The following is a 27,271-nucleotide window of genomic DNA, read 5'->3' on the forward strand; positions in this document are numbered from 1 at the left end:
TAACTTGCTGCTTGTTCTTTTTTCAACATTTTTTTATTTACTCGTACCACTTTTGCACAGGTGAGCTTTCTTATCAGCGCCGATATCGGAGAATTTTAATACCGCACACCTATGTCTTATCGCACAGAGTTATGAAAATAATAATAGCCTTGAAACTATTGAGCATAGCTGAGTATAAACGGTTTGAGAAGGAGCCGTACGCTCCATATAACTTTTATTGGCATATCCATATACTTATAATATATGTAAGGGAGTAAGCAGTTAGAAAAGTTGCAAATTTCTCTATGAAAATGTGTGATTATCGGTTGGTTCTCCTTTAGACGCATAACTTTTTGCATAGATGGCGCTAAAAATAAGTTGTTTCAAAAAATGGAATTGCTTGCTAGATGTAGTTCGAAATTTTTTAATATATTTTACCTGTTTTAAAAATGGTATATATATAAACGAAAATATTTGAATTATAAAAACAAGTAAAGAGAAGTCTCTTACGGTAATTATAAGTACTTATTTATAATAGAACACAGTTAAAATTGTTTGGATTAACAGGCTCTGCTCAACATAAARACGCAGAGAAAATTTTATTTCTAACATATGTATGTATATTAACATACATGTATATAAACATACATATAGAAATATATTTATAAGAAAACGTGTGTTATTTAAAATAGGTTTTTGATCTAAATTTTACATATTTAATAAAAAAGAGATTGAAATATTCTGAAAAGTTTGTAATCACCAAACTATATTTTATAATACGTTTAATACAAAATTGTAATTGAAATTACATACTGTACACTACACCCTGTTCAACTGAACACACTCGCTGGCGCTGAATATATGCTTTCGAACATTCGCTACTAGAAGGAAATGCCAACAAGTAAGATTATTTAAGAATTTTGTGCCTAAACCATATTGACACCTCAAAACCATTATTCCAATAATTATTTTTAAATTTTGTCGATTTTTTCATGTACTTGCATACAATTTTGACTATGTTTTATGCCCTCTAATAAGGTGTTTTAATTTCTGTTATTTCGCAAGTAGCACTACAACTCCGAAAGCATTCGGAAAGATTTTAGCCGAGCCGCCATTACGTTCAGTGAAGAACGTGCCCCTGTGAAAAAGTCGTGTCGTTGCACAATTGGCAACGATTTTTAACGCAAAAAGTGGCAATTATTTCCAAAATCTAATTGATATTTACAATTAACGATTGCGCGTAMTGTTTCGCATATAAAATATGTGAAAGTAGCAGAGTTTAAGTGCAGAAAATACGTTGTGAAAAAAGTATGAATTAATCGAATTTGATCGATTTTGGTGGAAAAAAAATTTCATGGTGCTCGCCATTTACCCGACCCGAAAAATAATGGTCATTGTATTGGTTTCTCGCTCGCACACCTGCCGTAAAGATGTGGTGTGAACGAGAGGTCGGTAGTGAATAAGATTATATTGCGTTTCGTGTTTTGCACGGGTGTATTTGTGTGTGCACGAAGTGTGCTTAGCCCAGCTATCTAGTTCGGAAAATTTTGTTTTTGTAAGAGGGGTTTACGCTTTGTATGAAGTGGATAGCTGAAGGTGTAGTGTGTAACCGATAAGAAAAACGCGAACATGAAATTACCAGTTCGTCAAAATACGCTAATAAACTACGCGTCTCGTTCCTAGTTTGGTGTAGTGGTGGGAGGGATGTATTGGTGTGTGTAACGGTCGCTGGGTAGCGTGCGCGGAGCAATGGCTGTTCGAAAATTCGGATTGAGGTGCGAGTAGTTTCGCTGAATATGTAGTTTTCGGAAAAAAATCGAAAATATAGTGTATAGTAAAACACGTGTGTGAAAAAGAGTTGAAAATAGTGTGTATATAATAATGATTCGGAGTAAAGCAACGTGCTCGGTTCGGTCGTTGTCGTTGTCGTTTATTGTAGCATGTTTTTGTGTTTTGTGTTTTCTGCTTTGGCTCTGTTCGACTTTTCTCTACGTTTGTGTAGCATTTGGCTTTATGGGCTTGAGTGTAAATGCGATAACAGTCGCTATCGTTTATATGCCCATGCATATTCTCCTTGTCGGTTAGCGCGAACGCTGACGAGAATATCGTCGACGACTAGTCTTCCGCCATTATGGCTTTTATGCCAAAACCACGCTATTCCACAAAATTGTGATTTTTCTTCCTAAATTTTCTTAAAAGTTTAAGTGTTTAAAGTTTTATGTGTGGTTTAAACGAATATTTGTAATATAATTGACAAATTTGCGTCGTCATTGAATGAATTAAAGTTTAATTGAGTGCGCAARAAAATATAATTAGGCGTTTATTTTTTACGTTATGGTGCCCCGTTTCTTCAATTTCCGTGTTTTTTTCGGCGCTGTATTAATGCTGAGCAAGCATTTGTGAATTCGCCGGGTAGTATTTGTTTTGTACGAGTTCGCCGTAACGCTTCGTACAGCGTCGTGGTATCCCGCCCGGCTATGCCTTCGCTTGGAAAATCGAGTTTGTGTTTGTAAAAGGTGTTGCAACCACTTTTTTGTTTATAGACTTTTAAAAATGCGGGAAAGTGCGTATGCCTACCTGTAAGCCGCTTCCAGCCATTTAAATTATTCAACAGAAATAGGTTCATAAGTAACCTTTCTTAAAATKTATCTAAATGCCCATTATAATATAACGCAATGGAAGCAACGAAAATGTGACGAAATTTAGTTTTAAAAAGAGATCTCTTTATTTTCAAATTTCTTTTGACAATGCATTCTTATGCAGCTGTCATTTCAATTCGCCGGGAAAGTGATACAAAGCATACAATAAAAATATACACAACAACAATGTGTATGAAAGCGGAAAAATCAAATATTTTAATTTGAAAGAATATATTTACTATTAATTCCGTTTTAATGCAGATATTAAATTGAACTAAAAATGGTATAACAATTATAAAAGTAACCATGGAGGCAAAATTATAAAGAGCAGACCTAAAATAAAAGAGGAGGATATACTCGCCGGTAGGAGAAACAAGAGGCGAAGTTTACTATCAGCACAATTGAAGAAAACAACAGCAGAAGATATAGCAAAAAAAGTGGCAACAAAAAAATTAGACGACTGCAAAAACATTGTGTATAAATAAAAACGAAGAAACGTGTTAGTGTGATAATAATATTTAAATAATAGTGTAAGAGAAATACAATTTTGCAATGAAATGTGCAAAAATCATCWACGTAATTATGCCAATTCATTTGATTTCTTCGATTTCAACTTGAAAAATGTCGTCGATTCCATTGCTGCACCGCTCGTCGTTGTCGTTGCTACCACCGCAGTGCTGTAATTGCAATAAATTTCTCGCCTACATTTTGTTGTTGATATCAACGCTGTTGTCCACGCTATACGGAAATTCTAGCAGCGCCAGCAAGAAAACTATCAATAACAATAAATCTTGCCCTAACCATCAACAGCATTATCATAATCATTGCTGCAGTTTTAAATCAAAACTAAAATTAAACAGCCCAAAGTATCCYCTGAGTAGCGTTAAACACTGCTTCAATAAATCAGCTTTGTGTACTGGAGCGTTTACAAAAGAAAATAATCTTATTAATAACAACAATTGCCAAAGTTCCGATACATATATTCTCACTCCCCTTAAAACTACCAACCAACTCAGTGTCTACAAGGATAGCAGTAGCAATTGTTGGGAAAGCAACAGCAACAGAAAATATAGAGCTTCAGCCATTACTACTGATCGACGTTTGCTGCAGCAACCACAGTTGGAAAAACAACATCGAGAAAGAGAATATTGTTGTTTTGCGAAAAGCGATAAGAAAAATTATCGAATAAGTACTAACAACTACAGAAACAGCATCAACAACGATAGCTGCAGTCCGCGAAGGTCGGTATTTTTTCTGTCAAATACTAACATCTACACTTGGCGACCAGGTGTAACTACCCCAATAAAAGTTGCAAAAGAAGGAGCTGAAGCGGTGGTTATAATACCGGATTTTGTGGATCTCACGCAACTCTCCTTGCATCTTACATTTACACCCCRTAACATTTTTAAACACAGCTCCTTTACCTCGAAGCACCCGCTTAATAGCGAAGAGAAGCCGTTTTCTAGCTCTTCAGCACAGAGGCTATTTAGTAGCAGTTTAACGCCGCTGCTGCAGGRAAAGCAGCAGTCGACGCATTCCAACACAAATTTAGACTTATCGTCGACGTTACACGTTTTTGTGCAACAACGAAAGTCAACGTCACAACCGCGAAAGCTTCAGCATTTGATTGTTGGCGTGAAAAAGTACGCTTAAATTAGATTAATATTCAAAGAAAAGATAATAGAAAGCGGAGAGCTCTTAATTTCATAAGAACAAACTTCATTAGCAGAGCAGGCAAGCAGGCTCATCAACAACATAAAATAATCATTAACAATCCAAATCATAAAACGTATCTTATCGATCAGCTGTCCTTGGCATAATCAAATCGTCTACTAACGAAACGTGCGATTGAGTAGAATAGGGCAAGAAGAGTCAGGAAACGTAATAGAAGTCAAAAACCAGTAACCACCGTTGCATTAATAAATAACATACATACACACCACACATCGTCGTAATATCATCATGTCGAAGTTATCGTTTCGAGCGCGTGCGCTCGATCCCTCCAAGCAGATGCCCATCTACTTGGCAGAGGAGCTGCCTGATTTGCCTGAATATTCGGCTATAAATCGTGCTGTGCCACAAATGCCTAGTGGCATGGAGAAGGAAGAGGAGTCGGTAAGCTTACAAGATTTCTAAAGTAATATCATAATGTTGAAAGTTCCATAAAATATTATTGTTTTCAAGGAGTGAAGAGTAAAGTTATTAAACCAAATGCGAATAACCCCATATAAAAAGAAAAAATTGCAAGCTCACTTACATGTCTATTAAAATACATAGTTCGTACGTTGTGTGTATGTATGTGTATATGTCATATTATATTTTTATTCGTCGCAATATGATCATTATACATTAGTCAGCAAATAACAAAAACGACTAAATGTTTTTGTTTTCACAATTGCGTGTTTGTTATACAGTTTTCGCTATTCATAATCAATTTATCTTTGCGGTTATTACGCCTTTAAATTTTCAATTTTTCTCTTATATCTCTGTTACTTTTCAATTGATTTTAAAAATTGTGCAGTGGATATAGATACGTGCATTTGTATATCAGAAAGTCGTATTCGATGACCCGATATATAACACTACACTATATGCTTATTATATTTCACTAAAATTTTATCTTATTATAAAGTTTTTACATATCTACATACAACTGTCTGATTGCACATAAACACACATACAAATATGAATATGCAGCAGGTAAAAACATAATAATGCCTTTGCTCAATTTACAGGTAGAATTTACTGAGCAGATATAAGTAAATATGGCATGTACGTAGGAATGTGGTTGCCTTCAATAAATATCACCGCATTTTTCCGCGGAATTTTTCATTTGCATACTTGAAATACATAGATGTATTTTTTTTTTATTAATTGGAAACTAATTATATTGAAAATGCTACGTGTACAATCTTATGATATAATAATGACTAGACAAATATATAAATGATATCAATCCTAACCATCGAACCATCTATATTGTTTTAATGAAGTGGTTTGATTCTATTTCATCACATTCACATATCCTAAAATGTAATTTATTATGTCGGTATATATGTATGTACATATGTAAGTGATACATTTTATAAAACGTGCAGACAATTATAAAATTAGCTAAGTATTATCGGAATAAAATTAATAATKATTATCATTAAAATGACCAGCTACCGGGAGCATTATAGCGTTGAAACCACTGTCCATTAAATCAGAAACAGACSCATTGAGTCGCAGCCCAATGATGGGAATACTAAACAGGCCGCATACACACTCATGCATAAATAAACTCGTGACTCACACTTCAGCTGACAACAGTCACACTTTGTAAGACAAACATCTTTCTGAAATTAAGTGCAAAGATGTGGGAATAGTGGTACATTGCYTGCAGCTGTAGGATTTCTTTAACACCACTGTATTGCTTGCCAATGGCTATACAATTGTTGTAGTCATGGCACTGTGAAAGTTGCTGTTTTTGCTGATAGCAACCTTTCAATAACTTCGTCTCCCTTCGCTTCAGTTTAAATGGATAAAAGTGTTTTTTATGCGAACGTTTTTATTGTTTTTTTTTGTTATATACTTATATTGACCTAAGTGTGTACATATTTGCTCAGATTTTTAGTTAAGGTTTCACGCACACTGATTCTGTAAGTAATTCTAGTAGAGGTGGTAGAATCGCTATACGGTGAATTTGTTAAGAACGAAAACAAGCCGTTAAACAAATACCTAAGAAAGTGCTACACATTGTGAAACACGTTTGTGTAGATTTTTGCTAGTGTTGTTTAATTTTTCATTAATTTGTTATTTTGCTTTGCGTGGGGTATTTTGTTCTTATAATATGTCTATAGTCATCATATAATGATTTTATTTTTTTTATTTTACATTGATTTCGATAACATAAATTGTCAATAATTCTTCCATGAAGATTTTTTTTCTAGAGAGAACTTTGTTTTCTTCAAATATTATATATGTACATATATTCATATATTATAAGTTTAGGTCCGGTATGCCAAGCCTTTTGTTTTTTTTTTGTACCTTTGAAGTTTGAATATATCGAATATGAAGTGAGAATATTTCGATTTACGGTGCTACCTATTTTCAACGAGTTTTCATTTTGAAAAAAAAAAAATTCTCTGCTAAATACCAGTCCAAAATTCTTGATTTGAAGAGAGATACAGGCATAGAAATTGTACCTACTATTTGATGTTTAGTATCAGTGCTAAATGGGTCTTTATATTGTGTCTGCAGACTGTTGTGCAGTCTATTTGCAGGTGTTCTTAATTTTTGCAAAATGTGCTGGGTCCATGTTATGTATGTACATAAGTGCTTATAAAGCTTACAGTGGTCAGTAACAAAAACATTCAATTCTTGTGAAAGTAATGTTTTGAATACACATCACAATTGCAACCTTTTATATGTATACACTTATGGACAAAATAATATTTGGCGTTTCATTTGTATGATGAAGACAAATTATCCTAATGTCCTAAATCAAAAGAAAAATTAAAAAATTGTGTTCAAGAAAAACTGAGCCAATGATCAGCGCCATTGTCAAAACAGGATTTCTTTGCGAATTCAAGAAAATTTTCAGCAGAAGTTTGACTAAATGTTAGCACGCATACACTTTGAAGTCTGTTAGTGAAAGGTAATCTACTGAACTTACTTATAAAAATTAATTTGTCCATTATATCACCCCCTCAAATACTTAAAATGTGGTTACGCTCCACTATCAGTAAAGTGCATGTATGTTTTCTGTTTTTATTTTGTAAATTGTTTTATCATATCGCAATTGCGTACATGTATTTATTTTGATTCGTGAACCACTTCTTTCAAGTTCATTGAGAAATTAAAAATAAAAAGGAATTGAACAACTCATGTGTTTATATATGTATATACATGTAGTATGTACTTGTGCACGTATGTATGTAAGTGCGAAGTCCTTTGAGTATGAAAGTTTATTTAATTTTGCTGTATAATCAGTAGTACATACATACATATATACATACATACATATGTACATACTTTTAATTGATAAGATTAAGAAGTTTGATTGTAATTTTTCCCCTTCAATTCATCATTCCTTTATTTATATTACAAATGCATTTGCTTATAAATAGTACCAGTAAATACTTAAATCGATTATTATTGAGGAAAGCTTAGAGCTTCACATCTGCTATTTTSCGCAAATAATTAATTTTTAATGTCTGTATGCATATTTCATTGAGTCATAGAATTCCGATAAGTTCCTATGTTCTTAAAACAATTATGCCAAATTTATAATTTATTGTGAAAATGATTAGTTCATAAGTCAAACCGCAAAAATATTTTTTTTTTTAATTTTCGATATTTTGGTTTACCAAAAATTAATGAAATAAATATTATTAATTATGTACGTACGGAGACGTAACATATTGCATTAAAAGTGTATATACGTTCATACATATGTAAGAATGCGGTTGTTTCCTTTTAATTTTTTTCATCCAGTTAATTTAAGCCATATATGGATTCACGTTTTCTATTGTTTACTTTAGTTTAATGAATAAAATCAAAGTTACTGTTATAATTAGTGACTCCAAAAGGAATAAACAGCAGAAGTTAGTTATATTTTTTCTCTAAAAAATATTCATTATCGCGCAGAGTCCTAAAAAACGATACTATAATCATATAAGTATATGAGAGTAGGCACCGTAAACCTTTTCAGTTACATTAATTCTTTTATGCATTTCAAGTTTGAATTGCAAAGCATAATGTTTACTTCATCCATTTATTTGTATAATATCATACTTATTTGCTGTTTATCTTTACTTAACTCTCTTATGCCATCTTTATATCGGGGTTCCATTATCACTTTTCTTAAGTTTATACTTAATTTGAATTTTTTTGCTGAGTCGAAAAATCCAAACACTAAAAAGTCTACAAGGCGTTTCGAAATCGTTGGCAGTGTTGTTGTAGTGCTTTGTTCTGGGCTGCTCTTAACGCAAGTCGTGACCTGCTGAAATTGCTCATTGTCAGAATTGGGAAGTGCCACTCGTACACTTTTTTTTACAATTTCTCTTTTTTATTTTTGTTTATACTTTGTCTTATTCTAATTTGCCATGTGTTGGCAGTGTTTTTAGTTACTTTTCATGCCTTGCCATTATATTTCAGTCTACCTCCACTTCATTTCTTCGCCACAAAATGTTCACAAATTTAGTTTTTTTTCTCGCAACTCTTTTGGTTTGTTTGATATTAACTTTTATTTGTTTTTGTTTTACTTTTTGTTTTTAAATTTTCTTTTTGCTGAATCTTCTGCCGTCGATTGGCTTACTTTGGTTTTATTCGTTTTCGAAAGTCACGTGTTGTTGTTATTTTCTGTGTTTGCTTTTGGCAGTTCATAGCCGTCAGTTCCCTTCGTGTGGTTTGTAGCCCCGCGTTTATCATCTTTGTTCCTCAACGAAACGTAGTCAGTGAATGTTTTTTTAGAGCTGTACCCAATCTTGCTGGCTCTGGAATACATTATACGTGGGTGTAAAGTGAAATTATTTGCACGTTTTGCTCTGTGGACTCTCTTGTTGGCAGTATAAATATAAGAAAACAAGGTTTGGTGTCGCCTTAGCTTAAAAAAATGGCAGAAGCTTATGGAAAAAGAAATCTTCAATTGACTTTCCTTGTAGTGTCTGTGTTTTGGTGGTTTCAAAACCAAAGTTGGACATTTTATTTGCTTCCAAATGTTCTAATGGTCAAATTGGGAGTTATTGACAACTTTGATATTTCTCGTACACTCTATTCGTTTGTTAACAACGAGTGTTTAGTACTATAAAATGTTGCCGTTTTTTTCACTTTTCCAGGTTTTATTCGTGATTATAAAGCTAGTACTAAATTATAATATAATATTTCAAATCTTTATAATTACATTGAAACACAAAATTATTAAAATAATAGCTAATATCATTCTGAGTTACTATCGATGAGATCTCGAAAGTTTTATTAAATAGATTCGAAATAATACCTTCAACCGTAGATATGAATAAACAAATGTACATTCACACTTGCATTTGCACATATTTACGTGTGTATATTTCAGCGTGCTTTTTTAAATAGTCGTTAACTTAGCTACAAATGAATGAAATGTTTATTTTTTTCTTCCTCCGTTTTGTTTATTTTTTCTACAAGACTTTGATTGAAGCTTTGAATTCAAACTTGGTTCGCTACATTTCATATATAAGGCATTTGATTGCATGAAGGCTGCTAATTGGTAATACTACTTATGTATATTCCAAAAAATTTGTTAATTTTACTATCATTAGTAATATTAAGTCAATTAATTGCGCAAATATTTTCTAATGAYCCCTTACGATTTTTTTATAACGAATCTTATTCGTTAAGCTTAAAACGAGTCTTTTGGTGCAATTAGTTATAAATATACCGTACGGTCTGATTACTTTAACTGAAAATTAATTAAAAAATGTTTTTTCCTCATCCAAAAATTATATTTTGTATATGCAATTATATGAATTTTTAGCGTTGGAATAGTAATGTCCTTATATTATTTTTATTTATTCACAACGGTATGTGTTCACAAAAATGCAAAAAATTTGCACTATTACAAAGTTGTCTTACTGTGCGCAATAAGTCAAATAAGACAGCTGTTTGACCGATGGTCATCCGACTATAGTGTCTAGACAACAGGCGATATGCTTTTCAAAAGAAGCCTAAAGTAGAGTATAAATAAAAACTGCTAAATTTGAAATAATGTAGTATGTGCGGAAATGACAATCAAACACACTCAGTATTCGCTTACCAGTTTATTATGCTGAGTGTATAACATATTTGAAGCCAACGCGTAGCAAAAAAAAAAAAAACACAATATACATATCATTTTGTATAGCTATACAATCTAATACAGTTGTTGTTATGGGTTTTTTGTTGTTTATAATTTTCTTCAGTTTCTTTTACTAATTTTGATTGCTATCGGACAAGTTCTTAATGTCTATCTTTTTAAATGTTTTTTGTTTTTTTTTTGTTTTGCTGGCACTCCTCTTTTTATTTCTTATTCTTCTTTATGACTATAGTTTTTTCGGGTAAATTTTAAATTTATAACATTTCTTTGTTATTTTATGTTTTTATATTTTATTGCTATGTGAAAAACTAAGCCAGTTTTTTTAGAATATATAGCTCATATAGCTCTTGTCAACTAATTGGAAACGAATACGTTAGTTTATCAGTTTTTTAGGTTATTCATTTAATCGCTATGATTTATACTTTTTATTAGTTATGGTATTTAATATTTAAAAAATAAAGAATTTCATGCTATRAAGGTATACATATGAATAATATGGTAACGATAAAATTTTAGTTTACTCGGTTATAGCCGAGTTTACAACTACGCGCCAGTCGTTCTTCCTTTTGCAGTTTGGCGCCAATTGAAAATTCCACGTGTAGCCAGGTCTCTCTCCACCTGGTCTTTTCAACGGAGTGGAGGTCTTCCTCTATTTTTATCCATTCGAACGACTTGACCTAGACAACGTAGCTATGTCAATGTTGTCGTATATCTGGTACAGCTCACCGTTCCATTGACTGCGGTATTCGCCGTTGCCAATACGCTAAGGACCATAAATCTTCCGCAGAACCTTTCTCTYGAAAACTCAGTCCCCGTTGGGATGGTGAGTGTTATCAATGTTGTCGTTGACGTCATCTAACGGGAGGTTCTACGTACCGGAATTGACTCGGATTTCATCCGACCAAGGRCTGTTTTTTCGGCAAYCTAACCCCGTTTGGATCGGTGAGTGTTAATTTGTGTTCGATGTTGTCATCGTTCATGYCTCTGCCCCATAAAGCAGGACGRGGATGWTGAGTGACTTGTAGAATTTAGTCTTTGTTCGTCGAGTGAAGCAATTTAGTCTTTATTCTCAATTGCTTACTCAGTCCGAACAGATGYTACGTTGGCAACAGTTATTATGCGGGGTATTTCGAGCTGACGTTGTTGGTGTCAATGATAGACGAACTTATCTACGACTTTGAAGTTATGGCTGTGAGCAGTGATGGAGCCAAGACGACTGAAGATATTTCATCTTGTCCTCCTTCACCGCCATGTGAAGTATGAAAACCTTTTATTTGACAAGATAGCTTCCCCAAATTTGGCAATGATAATRACAGTATCAAGTATGAAAAACTTTTATACTATATAGTGTATAATAGCGGAAAGTAAAGTTTATTCATTTATTTGCCAATCCATTCTCTGTCATATCACAATACGTGCTCGCATGTGCATCTCTAATAAATCTTATCTTCATTACTCATTTATCACGTGAAATAAATAAGATCAAATTATAAATTCACTAACAAATACATTTCGCTCTCTAAATTTTTTTTTAACATCGTATACTATTTCAAAGAGTTTTTATCTAGCTATAGAAAGATTCTGCAAAAGATTTTTATTATTATTTTTTCATTGTTCATTGTTTCATAAGTAACTTCAAATGCATTGAGTATACTGTAATGTTGTCAATGCTTTAAAAACAATCGATAAAGTGTTTTTAAGATTTTTGACAAGTTTTATTTATGTATGAATACAATATACTTATTATGTAAGTAATATGATAGAATATTTTTATATAGACATATGTATGCCAAATCGACTTTGACGTCCGTTTTACGTTTGATTTGTATGTAATATGTTGGATTGTGCATTGAACTTCAAACGTTTTCATTAATAATACTTTCTTAGAGACATCATTTTTGTGTATAAAAGTACATCAGTTTGGTTGTATAAAATATACCAAATATCATATACTTTTTTCTGAAATTAACCTTATAACACTTTTATATGAGTTCAGACAAGCAGAAAATTTATACGTACACACAAATGAATTTCCTGAGAAAATATGTATTTTTACCCAACTGTTACTGGATATATAGTACATATGTATGTATTCAGAAAATATATAATGCTCAAGCGTTCACTAGCTAATCTTTTAAATAAGCAAGTACATGTGTATATGTAGGAATTTTGAAAGTTCCGATTTAACTCACATACTTTTATTATAATATAATTMGCACATTTCATTTAGTTGATTACTGATAATTGATTCAAAGCATTGCCCGTAAATACAGTATTATATAGGGTTAGTAGGGAATGGACAAGGCCTTTTCTTATTCTAATTTCGTTCACTTGAAAACATTTCAGTTTTTATGTTAGAATAATTTTCTTTTAAAGAAATTCATTCATTTAGATTTTAATTGAATTTTGAGCATATCAGGCTAGTATAAGTACTGACTAGTGGAGAATATCGTACTTCTATATTTTTTTAAAATTTTTTTCTTTGAATGTTTTCTTTTGTATTCACTATAAATATTAGTTTATAACGTTTACACTTCGAAAAAAAGAAATATCTGTCTCGACAGATGTTTCATGGCTTTGTGATGCATAATATTTGCTTTGAAGTGGCATCTGTTGACATGTGTTCAGATAATTTGCGGTAAGATTTGAACTAACAATATTTTTCAACTTAAAAAATTTTCCCAATCGTATTTATCTGCTTTTGATACTTTATTAAGGCGTTACATGGATTTGCGGGTTTCAAAAAATGGAATCACTGGTCTAGGAGTCGGTAAAGGTGTTAATGTATCTACTGTAATTAGCGCAGACACTGCTACTACAACATCCAAGCAGAAACTGTTTGGAGAGGAATGCATTGTTCCTCGCTATGGTGATGGTAGACGGGAGACATCAGGAGGATCGTATGGGCTACAGTGTTCTGCCTCCTCTGCATTTTCTTTCGTCTCCGTTTCACTACATCTAGAGGCATATCGATACTGCGGAGTTAATAACCGGTCTGCCCATTACCAAAAATATTTCTTTGTCTTTTCCCTTGGACGTGAGGATTTTGTTGCGGGTCTGTATACACGGGTTGCCAATAAAATGTTAAAAAGGCTTGAAATAATTGAATATATTGCTTTATTGCAAGTACAGTTTTTGTTTTTTAATATTTACCACTTTACTTATTTTTATATGCTAAGCGATTMTTTAGAAATAGCCGAAGTAAATGTTGACGATTTCGTTAATTATTCTTTATGTTACACTGATAAGCCTTGTTAGGGAGAAATATACGTTTCACGTATATCTGTGTACATTTTATGCTTAGTGATCTATTTAAACAAATTAGTTTGTTTTTACTCCAACATTAAAGGCCTCTTGTCACAGTCTCAACATCACTCCACTCCGTCCGCTTCAGAKAAGTATTCATCTCCCAAATTAATTGCAAAAGTAGTATTCTGCACTTGTTAACAAAATATATCACCTGCCACTATACAAACTTCCGGCACTACACTGCACCACCCACCGCTGACGCAAGTCTCAAATGCTCAACGACCGTCTAATGAAATTGGCGCGAGTATTTATCTACTTTTTCATTTTATAAAAACGCGGCGCATTTCCATGTGAGTGGCGGCGTAGTGTGACATGAAAGTGAACATRTGCATAATAAATGTAACAAATTTATATACATATATGTATCTACTTATATGCATTTGCGATTATTTCACAAACACATGTTCCATACAAGTGCAGAAGCGTACAGCGTACTCGGTTAATGTTTATGGTACACTCGTTTGCACATTTTGACGTTTTCGCCGTTTTGCCGTTAGTTAGTGTAGCGTGGTTGACAACATGTGATGACTGTGATCAATTGTTGTTTTAGTTTATTTATTTCATTACATTCGGTGTAGTTTGCACGCATCAATATGGAATATACTTGTATACCTGCGAACGTGTGCTAGTTTGTGTGTGTGCAAGTAATGATTCATTATCATTTTATTGCCCTTTGGCTGCTCTGATGCGTTTATATTCGTCATTTAGCGCATTTAGTGTTCGATTTTTATTTCTTTATATGATTGTATTTGCTTGAATAAAAATAACAATAAAATGATAAGTCTGAAGTAATCTTGTCAATATTGTACTCCTTGTCCTGATTAGCATTGTCAAAATTAATTGAAATTTATGTACGATTTCGTCAACTTAAAATATATAATTGTATGATTAAAAACTGAAATTGGCTTTTCCCACATTGCTTATAAGTCTGGTGTGTAATTATTTAAGATATCAGAGAATTTTATAAATCGTGCTAAAATAGAAGATGCCATGCAAGAATTTTGCTTGCGTCAACAATAGCAGAGTTTTGCTCAAAATTACTTGGTATATTTAATGATTCATTCCGATTGGGTAGATCCGGTTTTAGTACGTATAGTTCCTTCTTATACATACTACATTACTTATAAACTGTTAAACTTTATTAAAATCTTTCTATGGAAGACTTCAAGAGCTCGTTGGACCAACTTGCTCCAATTATCTTGCGGAATAGTGAATTAAGGAAAAAAAATAGATTACTTTTATATTATTTCAGAGAGGTATTATTATTAAAAAATATCAATTTATAGGATTAAGTACAGGCAATGTTTTTGATAGATCTTCTTTATTGCCAATTTTACTATTTATAAGCTTTTTCGTGTTTGAAATAATATGCTATAAAGAAATAGAGTGAGGTAGTTACGCTACTGTTTCCAATAAAGTCTGAAGAAAAATTTGATTTAGAGAACCCAATGTCTTTTTGAATAAGACTTTTAGAGATATAATGGGTTATATATTTAGTTTGTTTTATAGCTTTTAATTTTTTTTTTTATATTTTGATTTAAATATATTATTTAAGGTAGTAGTCTGGTAACTTGGTTTAAAAATAATCGAATTTTTGCTTAATTTGAAAGTACAATTAGGCTGTTCACGGTAATGTGGTTATCGGGTTATGTGGGTATTAGATTAAAAATAACCTCTATGATCCGTGAACATCCCATATTGTATTCTACTTATAAAATGCCTAAACAAAGTTTAAAAAGCAACATAATTGAATTTAAAATAAGTTCTGCTATTCAGGAAATGGACTCTATTGAAGGTATGTGCTTTTTAAATAATCCAAAATTAATTGTATAAAAATTGTATAAAATTTGCAGACATCTTGCGCCCTGAACAGTGTCACAATGCAATTGTAAACAAAAAACAGCTGTTAATAGCAGAATTTCCAATTAGAAAATAGAAATAGAAATGCCATTCGCTTAGTTTTATTTATTTTTTGTGCTGCCATTTAGTAAAACTCCAACGACTTTCTAACACTGGAAATAAGCAAACAACCACATAATCTGTAAACAAGGGTCTGGGTTGGTCAAAGTTGGTTATTTTGTCATACCGCATTTTGTTGTTGTTTACTTAATCACATAACCCGATAACSACCTTATCGTGAACAGCCTAAATGTCTTGAGAATATACTGTGAAAATTTCAGACAGAAATTCGAAATATTTCGGGAGTTATAACGAGTTTGCTAGAGTGCCTCGGAGTCCTCTCTCTCGGAGTTGTTTAACTTTAACCGCGTTTTTCTCAAAACATTGKTTTTTCTGGTCGGCCCGGATCCTAACTTTTTTCTACTGAATCGATTGCTTTAAAATTTTAACAGGCTGTCCTACACTTTTAAACTTTCTCTTCTTCTCCAAAAACATGAAATAATATAATAAATTGACAAAAAATGTGTAAATAATGCCTAATGCATTACTTTTTAATTATTTCAGGAACATCATCTGCAGCGGGCAATATGTACTGGCCTCATTATACCAACTCCAGAGGTTTTTACCACCGATCAGGAAGCCTACGACCGCATGTATCCGCCAAATTACAAAATGCCGCGCCAACTAATACACATGCAACGTGAGTAAACTAAAACACACAGCACCAAAAAAGAATTTCTAACCTTTTTTTTGAAACACACACTCGCATTGCAGCGTTGGGTCTCGAGCAAGATGTGCCAGATTACGACATGGATAGCAGCGATGAGATTTGGATCAGCCAACAGAGTCGTCGCCTCGATCTGACACCACTGAAGTTTGAGCAGATGATGGATCGGCTAGAGAAGAGTTCAGGGCAAATGGTCGTTAAGCTGAATGAGGCGAAAGCATTGCTTAAACAGGACGATGAAGTCAGCATAGCCGTTTACGACTATTGGCTTAATAAACGCTTAAAAATGGTAATAATCTTATTATTAAAACGTAATAATAATAGAGAAGAAAGAATGTGCCAATTCATAAAAGATGCACAATTTATATAAAAAATATTGATTGAAATTTCAAAAAAGAACAATTGTTAAAAATGTTTGAAAAAATGTAACAACAAATTTTGCTAAAATTAAAACTTGAAATAATACAGCAACACCCGCTGATACTGACTGTGAAAACGGAGAATCGTCCGGGCGCATCTTCGAACAATCCGTACTTAGCGTTTCGCCGACGCACTGAAAAGATGCAAACGCGAAAGAATCGCAAAAACGATGAAACGTCCTACGAGAAGATGCTCAAGCTGAGGTGCGTACGAATAACTATATGGGCCAGTGTGACTACCTATTTTTTTTTTGCTTTTGTTTTCTAATAAAAAACGTAAATGTAGTTTCCAGTAGTAGTTAAACTTCTTTTATGATCGTAATTAAAACTACAGTAGTAACTAACAGTAGAGTAGATAAAAACGGCAGTATTTTGTTTCAGATAATTTTGTTCTTCTAGTTGAAAACTTGATAAGTGAACGCCATATAACGGCATTTTAGTATTATTAAGCTGGACATTATTTATACATATATGCGAAGAAAACTTAAGGTAAAAGTTGAAACAAACTTAAACAAAAAATTTTTTTTTTCAAAAGAAAAAGGGTTTCAAGAAAAAAACATTAAAGCAAGAATTKATTCCTAATTATCAGTAAATAATCGACATTTTTTTATTGGTGTAACCATAAGGAGGAAATTGTTTTTGAAAAGGCTGTAGACGAGCCTATTCTAYTGAACTTTACTACTAACCTCAAAATTTTCAGTATTTTTAAATTTGATTATAAMTGATAGCATGCTATAGATGGGGCGGGGTGGTGTGACAAAATGTCATAAACCTACTTTTGGATTTGAAAGAAAATAACTCTAACTTAAGTTAATTCAAAGTAACATAGTCTTTTTATACCACGGGCCACGATTTTTTAACATCCAAAAGAAAACGTTAGACACCCCATAAAGTAAATATATGTATATACCTACATAAAAAATTAACGGTCAGGGCGACAAGCTGAGTCGATTTAGCCATGCTCGTTTGTCTGTCTGTCAGTACAAGGTGCGTTCCAAATTAAACAGGGATTAAAAAAAAAACAACAAATGGTTTTTCGGCAAAATCAATTTATTTTATTCAAAAGAGTCTCTTTTTGCTTCAATGTTTTAGAGATGTTCAATTCCATTTCCAAGAATTTCAATGATGATTTCGGTTGACTTTTGATGATGAACGCACCTTATATATACATGCAGTAGTCCTTCAGTTTTTGAGATATCAATCTGGAATTTCGCACTCGGCCTTTTTTGACCAAGAAGCTGTTTATTTGTCTGAATATAGCTGAATTTTTTTTTTAAGTTCACATGTTATCTTTACGAAATTTCGCAGATATTATTATCCAAAGTAACAGTATAACCTTCGAAAAAATTGTTCAGATCGCATCGCTATAGCATACAGCTGCCCTTTTATGCTATAAAAATGTAACTAATAGTATTATAGCTTCGGTGCAGCCGAAGTTAAGGTTTTTTCTTGTTAATGAATTATATTAATATTTTGTAAGTGAACTGAACTGATTTTTTTTTTTTTAATTTAGTGTATTTAATTTGTATGCATATATTTAGGATCCAGATTTACTATGTCTTTTAAGAGTACAGGAATTTCTAACCAGAAAATTTCGTTACTGAATTTACAATATTTACATACGTATGTACATATATGGTAAAATAACTAGTCACGTGCCACTTTCCACTTACAACTATTGTGGCATTATCAGGGTTAGCTTTGCATTTACACATTATAACGTAACGAAAGAAGGGTCTTCAAGATCAAAACGAAAGCACACCGTAATCCCTGTCTATTATACACATCTAGATGTGTATAAGAGACAGGGCTTTGCATTTACACATTATAACGTAACGAAAGAAGGGTCTTCAAGATCAAAACGAAAGCACACCGTAATCCGCACTTAGTAGCGTTCACTGAGCTTCCATAAAACAGTTTGTTTACCTAAAAAAATCGTATTAATTTCACGCGTGTATATATATATATATCAAATTAGGCGCGACCTGCAGCGTGCCACCACCGTACTGGAGATGGTTAAGCGCCGTGAGAAGACGAAACGTGAGCAATTGCATTTATCTATAGAAATCTTCGAGAAGCGATATCAGCTGCGCGACTTCAGTGGTGCTCTGCTCTCCGAATTGAGTTCTTCTCTAAAGAGTTCCAGGTATGTGTCGATATTCCAGAACTTTTGCCTRCCACACAAGCTTATGTGTTATTAACATTWGTTTTTGTTTTTTTCATTTGACAATCTGCAGACCAGCGTTTGCGCCCTTGTATACAAATCAATACTCACACCATGGATCAGCGACAGGCACCACGTCCGCCGGAGTGGTGTCGGCCGGTGGGGCRACGCATGCTACCGGCGTTGGCAGTGTACTGGGGCCGGGTGGTTTGCTGGCAGCAGCGGCGGGTGCCAACAATGTGACGCCCGGCAGTGGTGGCCATCTGTATGCGTCGGCTTCGCAGTACCTGAATCCTTCGACTCTAACGATTGGTGAGACACTACGATTCCATTAGTAAAYACAACTGTACAATAAAAATATCATTTCGTATGTAGATGCAATCAATGCTGGCGCAAATGGCGGTGGTAATCGCAAGGAGAAACGGACGTACAAGAAGCGGAAGCATAAATTGACGCGCGATAAACAACAGCAGCAGCAGCAACAACAGCATCTAACACAACAACAGCAACAACAGTATTTGATGGGTGGCGTCGGCAATGGTAACGGTTTGTCAGGGTCAGCGCTGGGCGGTGCAGGTTCGGCGCTAAGCGCGCAGCATTTGCTGCAACTGCATCGTCAGAGCTCATCGCCCGCAGCCAATGAGTCCAATATCGAAACGGAGGAGGAGGAGTTCGGCAGCGGCGGATTGGGTTGTGGTGGTGGCGGTCATCATGCGCACAAAATGGGCTCCGAGAGCGAGGAGGAGGCACCGTTTGCATTTAGGCGAAAGCAGCACTGCGACTATCAGAGGGTGAGCTTTTGCGTTGGCTAGAGAGTATGACACTATAAAATGAGTTTAATACAAATGAAGATAGTTTTGTTGTAGCATGAATTGTTTTGTTGTAGCTAAAATTTATTTAAGTTTTGCTTAAGTAGAATATGAAATTATTTTATTTTTTAATATTTCTTTATCCCCTTTATGTTCACAGCCGCGAGGCAATGACGGTAACTGGCCTTGGGAGTCAAAGGACGATAACGGTTTTGGTGATACGAAATATCGCTTTACACTAACATCCATCCGGCATCCAAGGTGTGTATCTTTTCTTCACAGACTCCTAGCGATTTAGATAATTTGGGTGTGCTTTCCTTTTAGACCACGTTGCATTGGTTTCGCCAGACGTCGCATGGGACGTGGTGGTCGGGTAATGTTAGATCGCATCACCACAACTATGGACGATTTTTGGTCACAGCTGGACTACACGATATTTGAGAGTGATTCCACTTCGGCCGCGGCGAAGTGTGCAAATATCAAAAGCGAACATGTGAAACCCGCCTCACCACCCACAGTTGTTGATCTGCCATTGCCCAATATTACTAATGCAACCAGCTCAACTACTGCAATGCCTGCATCACAAATACCCGCCAACACGACGGTCAAAGTCGAGCCCGTTGAGGTGCCGTCTGGTGTGCCGTCACCCAAACACGACGATACCGTTGCTCAAGTTAGTGACGACGATGGCGTCGAGGCAGACTTTGATGACGACGACGATTATGAGGCGGCCTTGTCACCAGATGTAAATATCTCACGTGATGCCAACTACATTTCGTCGTTAACAATGTTGCGACATCGACAGCGCCAACGGATGCGTTTGCAACAGCAGCGACGTCGCCGTCGACTGCAACGTCAGAAGGTCATTGAGGAGGGTGGTGGTAATTCAGCGGATGGCCAGCGCATAAAACGGCGGCGTTTCAATAATGCCAATGTCGTTGTCGATGCTAAAGCTGCGCCTGTGTCACAAACTGTTGCACCAACAAAAGAGCCATTGCCGCATCGTTTATTGCATCGGCTGTCCAAGTTGATCGATGAGAAGAGCATGAATAGCATAAGTAGTTTCCTATTCAGCGAAAAGGTGAAGCGTGAAAAGCGGAACGGTGAGGATGTGCCCGATGAAGTCGTGGTCGATTTAGTGCGGCAACAGCAGCAGCAGCAACAACAACAGCAGTGGCCCAATCATCGATCCAATAACAATTTGATGAACTACAATAACAACAACAATAGCAGTAGTAATATAAATAAGAACGTAGGTGTTAGCGATAAATTTAATGTGATAAAAAGCGAAGGCATTGGCCCAGCAACAGCACCGGCGGGGTCGTCGTCAGTGCCAGCAACAGCAGCAGCAGCTACCGCAGCTGATATTACGGCAGCAATGACGTCTGCCACAACGTCCGGTTCCATAACGTCCACGCCGTCAGCAACAGCACCGCTAACCAAAGCTATCAAACAAGAACTGATAGATTGCACAAGTGGCGGTGCCTCAGCCGACGATTCGAATGAACCTTTGAGCAGCATAAAGAAGTCGTCGTCCACATTAACGGAGACCACGACCAACTCCGAATTGCAGGTATTGGAAGATGAGGAGAATGTGAATTTGGCACAGTTGAGTAGCATAATACGTCACACCGTGAAAAAGGAGCCACTCGACAGCACCGATATGGCACAGCCAACAAATAACCCAACAACGAAATTCAATTCCACAAATTCCGCGCATGTCAATGTAGACGAGGACGATACCCTGTCGACGCCGCTAAATCAATTGCCCGATGTTATACGTCAGCAGCATCGGTTGACGGTGCAGCGCAACAATCAACTGAAGAGCGAGCACAATGGTGTTGAGAACGCTTGCAGCAACAGCATAAATATTCTAATCGACAACGACTCAACGACGCAATTCGATGATAATTGTGATTATATTGGCAGTCTATCGCCGACCTCCAGCCAACGTTTAGACATTTGCAATGAGCTGCTGTCGGAGATACGTCGCGATTGGTTACATTTCCGCCCGAAGACACCGACCGATGAGCTATCCGATAGCGGTGATTGTAAAATGACGCCAACAGAGCCGCTGGTCGAGTGGACGCAACAGACGCCAATTGCCGTCGAAATGCTGCGGCTGTCATGTGACAATATGAAGTCTCGAAAATATAAGCGTGCCCACAAAACCAATGAGCAGACGTTGAGTAATATGTGGGATACACATTCCGACGATGCGCTCTTCGTAAGCAGCAGTTTCAAGTATGCCGAACTCGAGCCAGACACACAGTTGCTACAAACTTATTATGCGCCCGATGTAACACGCGGCAGTAGCAAGAGTCCAGATGTCGGTGCAGCCGGGAACTCGAACTCGGCAATTGATTTCAATTTAAGTGGCGACTCGCTCACGGACATAAATCTCCTTGGTGACGGCGATGAAACGGATGAGAATATGCTAGTGAATATATTAAAGGAATGCGACGACATCAAGACGCTGAATCAGGCTACGAACTTTTGGAATGGCATATTGGAAGGTGAAGCTGAAGTTGACGAAGTTGCAGCGGATGTGGAAACCGATTTGCTGGACTGCATCGATGACAAAACGAAAATCAAAGYTCGCTCGTCACGCGCCAAGAGCGGTGGCAAATGGCATAGTAGTTGTGCCACATATGGGGGTACAAGTTTCCACACTACTGACATCAGCAGCACACTACCGGATGACGTATTTTTCCAAAAGGTTCAACCGAAAGCCGAGCCAGTCGATGCCAGCAACGTTAAAACGGCTGCAACATTGCCTACTACTGATGCGACAGTGAAAACAGAGCCCGTTGATGATGTACAGCCTGTACCGGCGCTTGCAACTAGCGGGTTGGTAAACACGCAGCAACAGGCAACCACTTCGATAGCAAGCATACCCGCACAAATATTGCAAAATACGGCTGCGACCGGCGTTAGTTTTAGCAGTAACAGCGGTGGCGCTGCAAATGTCGCCAACGTGCCACAATTCATTGCCAACAACGTACAACCGCAGCTTATAGCGACAACCGGTGTTGTACATCAACGACAGCCACAAGCACAGCTGCATGTGCAGCAACAGATAGTTACGCAGCAGCAGCCGCAGCAACAACAACAGCACCATCAGACGCAGATGCACTTGCAAGAGGTGGCGGCGGTTGGTGACATTATAACGGTGACATCTTCAAATGTGCCAGCATTGCAGGCGCAGCAGCAGCAGCAGCAGCAACAACAACAACAACAACAGCAGCAGCAGCAGCAGCAATTTCAACAAGTGCATGTACAACAACAACAACAGCAGCAGCAGCCACATCAAATATTACAGTTGCGTCAGCCACGCATACAAAATGTCATGCAACAGTTCCAACAACGCCAACAAATACTGCAAATGCAACGTGATATCTTGTCCGGCGGTCCGGTCATCACACAATACGTGTCCGCCACACCAACGAATGCTGGCACCACCACCGTCACAACAACGCCACTACGTCAGCCGACGCTCACACCGATTGGCGCCACAGCGACGGGGAATCACACCATCTACACAACCAGCACAACGGCCGATGGCACCATCATTGGTGGCACACAAAAAATCTACATACAAAAAGCCACACCCGCATTCACCAGCGGCACGCTATCCGCATCATCGGCGCAAGTTCCTAATAGCCAATCGTCCACAAATACAGCGCCAGCATCGGTTATAACGCTGTCCAATGTGAAATTTGAAAATAATAGTGATGGCAATGCGTCGAGCAGTCAGGCAAATACAACATCATCGTCGGCGGCGAACACGAATATACTGACCATTGATGGCAATGCTGTGACGGCGTCGAACATGAGCTCTACAGGTTCCGGTGTAAATATTATCAGTACGTCGGGTGGGCATCAAGTGGCTGTGCATAGTATTAGCGGCGGTGCCGTACAACATTTGACTAATGCCAGCGGTAGCGGTGGCACAGTGCAACACTTGTCGTCGTCAGCGTCGGTCGGCACGACACCACTCATTGTCACAACAACGAGCCGCCAAGCACAACATCAACAACAGCACCAGCAGCTGGTGCCTCAGCAAACGCAGCAGATTGTGTGGCGGCAGATAAGTGGTGGTTCGGCAAACGCAGCTTCCAGCGGTGCCACGACGGTAAGTGGTGCTGATGCTGCGGCGGCGATGGCGGCGGCAGCAGCCGCTGCAGGTTCGACCGGCAATAAGATTGTGTGGGCCAGTCGACCGGGTCAAAAGCGGCAGCTGAACGGTCCAGATGGTGCGACAGGTGAGTCAATTGGATTTTAACGTATTTCTGTAATCGTGCAACACCTTGCACATTTTTTAATACTTTTGTTTACCTTTCAACTATAACCGTATTCATTACTAAACTAATCTTAACCTTTAGAAATTTCCTTTCCTCCCTATGAAACTGTTAATTTGTCAGAATCGCCGATAACGGGTCACTATACAATACAGCTGCTATACAAACAGAACAATCAAAATCCATTATAAAACTATTTTGTTTCTTAATATTTTTTTTATATAAACAATTGCATTTAATTTAGGTTTGCTGTATAAATTTATATGAAAATGTTAACAATACTATAAAAAATATTTAATTGTTATTTCAGATATTAACAAATTGTTGTTGAATCGCAAATTCTCACAACGAAAAATAATCACCCAAGCGGCGCAACAACATCAAATTCAAATCTCAAAGCATTTACAACAATTGCATCATCAGCAGCAGCAACAACAATTGCAACAGCAACAACAACAACAACAACAGCAGCAACAAGATGATGATGGCGCTGCGAACGATGGTCAAACGAATTCCGGTGGTGGCGGTGGCGTTACAACAACATTAGTTGGTACCACATCCCAGGTCGCACAGCAGTTGCAAAAGGTGCAAATGCAAGGAGGCAAAGTGATAAAGATGTCCTCATACCCGCTGCTCGTGTCCGAGTTGAATGTGGCGCAACAACAACAGCAACATCACCAGCAACAACAAAAGCACAATTCGGCAGCAATTGCGGCCAACCACAACTATAGTTTGCAGCCAACGACAGCGATAATAACGTCGTCACAATCGCTGACACAGCAACAGGGCACCGGTGGCGGCAATAAGATCTACCTGACCAGTAACAATGCCAGCGGAGGAGGCACCAACTTYACCATCGCCACAGCAAGTGAATTGGCCAATGCTGTTGCCGTGCAACAGGCCAATAGCAACAATAATAGTGGCGGCAGCAGTAACGGCAGTAGCAACAGCAGCAACAGCATAACACAGAAGCTGCATCACTACAAAGAACTGCAAAACTCCAATTTGAAGGTGAACTTCGTGTCCACCGCCAATGCGAGTGGCGGTGGCAGTGGTGGCATTGGCAACGCTGTGAGTGTGCATCATGGCAGTATCGTRGTGGACGCAAAGACCGTGGCGGCCGCAGTCAGTCAATCGCAACAGCAACAACAACAACAGGCAACAGTGCAACAGCAGGCTGTGGTGTTGAATAAGGCGACAGCGAATGCAAATTTGCAACAACAAAAACTGAAACGTGAACGCATCTTGAACATAATCGGCGCCTCCAATATGGAGGTGAACGCCACGAATGCGGCGGTGAGCTCGGGTGGTGCTGGCGACCATAGTAAACGCGTGCTGTACACAAGTTTGTTGAACGTGAAACCGCTGCAGAAGAACAACTCTGGGCAGATGCAGATGCAAATCGGACCCGGCGGCATGACACATGCGTTGCTGCGTGGACGCATCGGCAATAATCAGACAATATTCACAAACATGCGCACGTTGCCCATAGCGACGAGCTCGGCCGTGGGCAATGCAACCACCGTGCAACAATTGCAAGTGGCTGCGGCCAATAATAGCAGCGGCAGCGGTGGCGGTGGCGGTGGCAATGGCATGAGTGTTAGTTTGTCGCAAGTGACAACGAACGCGACGACACTGTCCCCGTCAGTGGCGGTGCATCAGCAATCGCTGGTGAATATAGTTTCTTCGAATTCCACAGCGGCGGCGGCCGATGTTATAACCACAACAGCCGGTAGTAGTGTGCTAACGACCAGCTGCAATGATCTCAAAAGCATTGAGAATGTTGTTGGCAGCAGCAACAACAGTAGTAATGGCAACAATAATGCAACAGCGGCGCTAATTAGCAGTGGCGGCAGTAATAGCAACAGTAATAGTAATAGCAATAGTAGTAGCAGCGGTGGCGGCGGCAATTCGAACCATGCGATATCAGCGACTGCAAACAATAATACGCTCGCCTCTGCAATTATAAACAGGTGAGACACGGGGAGCTAACTAACACTAAGAACAAATGATTATGAGTATGTGTGCGCCGCACAGATGGGCGCAGCCGTCGCCGTTGTCGCAGGTCGAGCGGTGGCAGCAGCAACATGTCGCATTTGGTGTGTCGCAGCTGCAGTAGCGGCAACAGCAGCAGCGTTTGCCGTTATAATTGCATTATTGCCGCGTAGAATTCTTCTGCCGTTGGCTACAAATGCCAAACACGTTTATGCTAAAGAGAAAGCTTTGAAGGTGTTGTTGTGTGGTTGTTGGCCAACGGTATCAAGTAGGCGCCCGAGCCAAATGTTGGTGAGTGTTTTCAGTTGTTAGTGCAAACAAAAAAGCTGGACTGTGACGAGGTGCACAAAGTGTTGAGTGAATGACGGTGTTATTGTRTGCATAACGCGAGCGTCAACAAGTTGACCGCACCAAAACGGTGTGGACGGATGTAGCCGCCAGTGGAGGGTGCCCACCAACAAGTCAACAACAACCTTCTCACAACTCTTCAATCAACATGAGCAACAWGTGGCAACAGCGCTAAAGGCGGCGGCGTCGCAGTAGTGGTAGCAGCAGCAGCAGCAGCAACGGCAACAACAGCAGCAAAACAACAACTTATACCTTACCAATCTCTTGTAATTTTACTAGATGTTGTTGTTAATAATTAATAATGTACTTGTAGATTATATATTAATTTATATATACATATATATGCATCTTATACATATATATCTATATGCATACATATATACTTAATGAGTTGAGCTGATATGATATATGAAAACGAAAGAAATGAAAAGTAAACGAAAACAGAAAGAAAACAAGAAACAAGAAAGCTAAAATGATTAATGCATCAAAGAGCATAGGTGAATACGTAAAATGATAAACACCGTTACAACAAATGAAGTGTGTCACTTTGGGCAGTAAAATTCCTAGTTGATGAGCGTATAAATTGGAAAATGAAAATTATGTAAACGAAGAAAAACAGTGAGCGCGTGGAATGAATTTTGGCGAAGGGGCATTACAGCGCAGAGGAGCAGTAGTGTTGCAGTCGGCAGTGCAGGGGCGTCACTTCTTTGCCGCTAATTTCTTTAAATATTTCAAATGTTGGCAATATGTATTTGGCTTATTTAGTTTTTTACTGTTAGCTGAAATGTATGTACGTACATAAATCATTAYTGGCTGCCCTTAAACGCATGTTAGYTGATTTAAAATATACCAAAAATATGTAAAAAAAA

At 37.3% G+C, this 27,271-nt stretch overlaps 1 protein-coding gene and 1 long non-coding RNA gene across 5 annotated transcripts; one reads left to right on the forward strand and one right to left on the reverse strand.

Annotated features, from left to right (window-relative positions):
• Positions 1-1,110: 1,110 nt before the first annotated feature.
• Positions 1,111-27,271, forward strand: LOC108978013. 4 transcript variants are annotated; one of them, XM_018948052.1, is made up of 11 exons: positions 1,111-1,287; positions 2,880-4,733; positions 16,204-16,339; positions 16,414-16,655; positions 16,835-16,989; positions 18,764-18,931; positions 19,023-19,261; positions 19,325-19,740; positions 19,919-20,019; positions 20,083-24,023; positions 24,370-26,036. In XM_018948052.1, the coding sequence occupies exons 2-11, from the start codon at positions 4,581-4,583 to the stop codon at positions 26,034-26,036; spliced, it is 7,218 nt and encodes a 2,405-aa protein (XP_018803597.1). In that variant the 5' UTR covers positions 1,111-1,287; positions 2,880-4,580. The 4 variants fall into 4 exon arrangements, with proteins under 4 accessions (XP_018803597.1, XP_018803598.1, XP_018803599.1 ...); XM_018948053.1 differs by lacking the exon at positions 1,111-1,287 and adding an exon at positions 1,340-1,427; XM_018948054.1 differs by lacking the exon at positions 1,111-1,287 and adding an exon at positions 2,199-2,495.
• On the reverse strand, positions 13,003-14,014 carry LOC108978015. Its single transcript, XR_001994077.1, has 2 exons — positions 13,585-14,014; positions 13,003-13,524 (listed from the first exon to the last, which is right to left on the reverse strand). It is a non-coding gene; the product is annotated as an uncharacterized LOC108978015 (long non-coding RNA).

This window comes from Bactrocera latifrons, unplaced genomic scaffold (assembly GCF_001853355.1).
Source record: "Bactrocera latifrons isolate USDA-ARS-PBARC rearing strain unplaced genomic scaffold, ASM185335v1 scaffold_99, whole genome shotgun sequence".
Lineage (NCBI taxonomy): Eukaryota > Metazoa > Arthropoda > Insecta > Diptera > Tephritidae > Bactrocera > Bactrocera latifrons.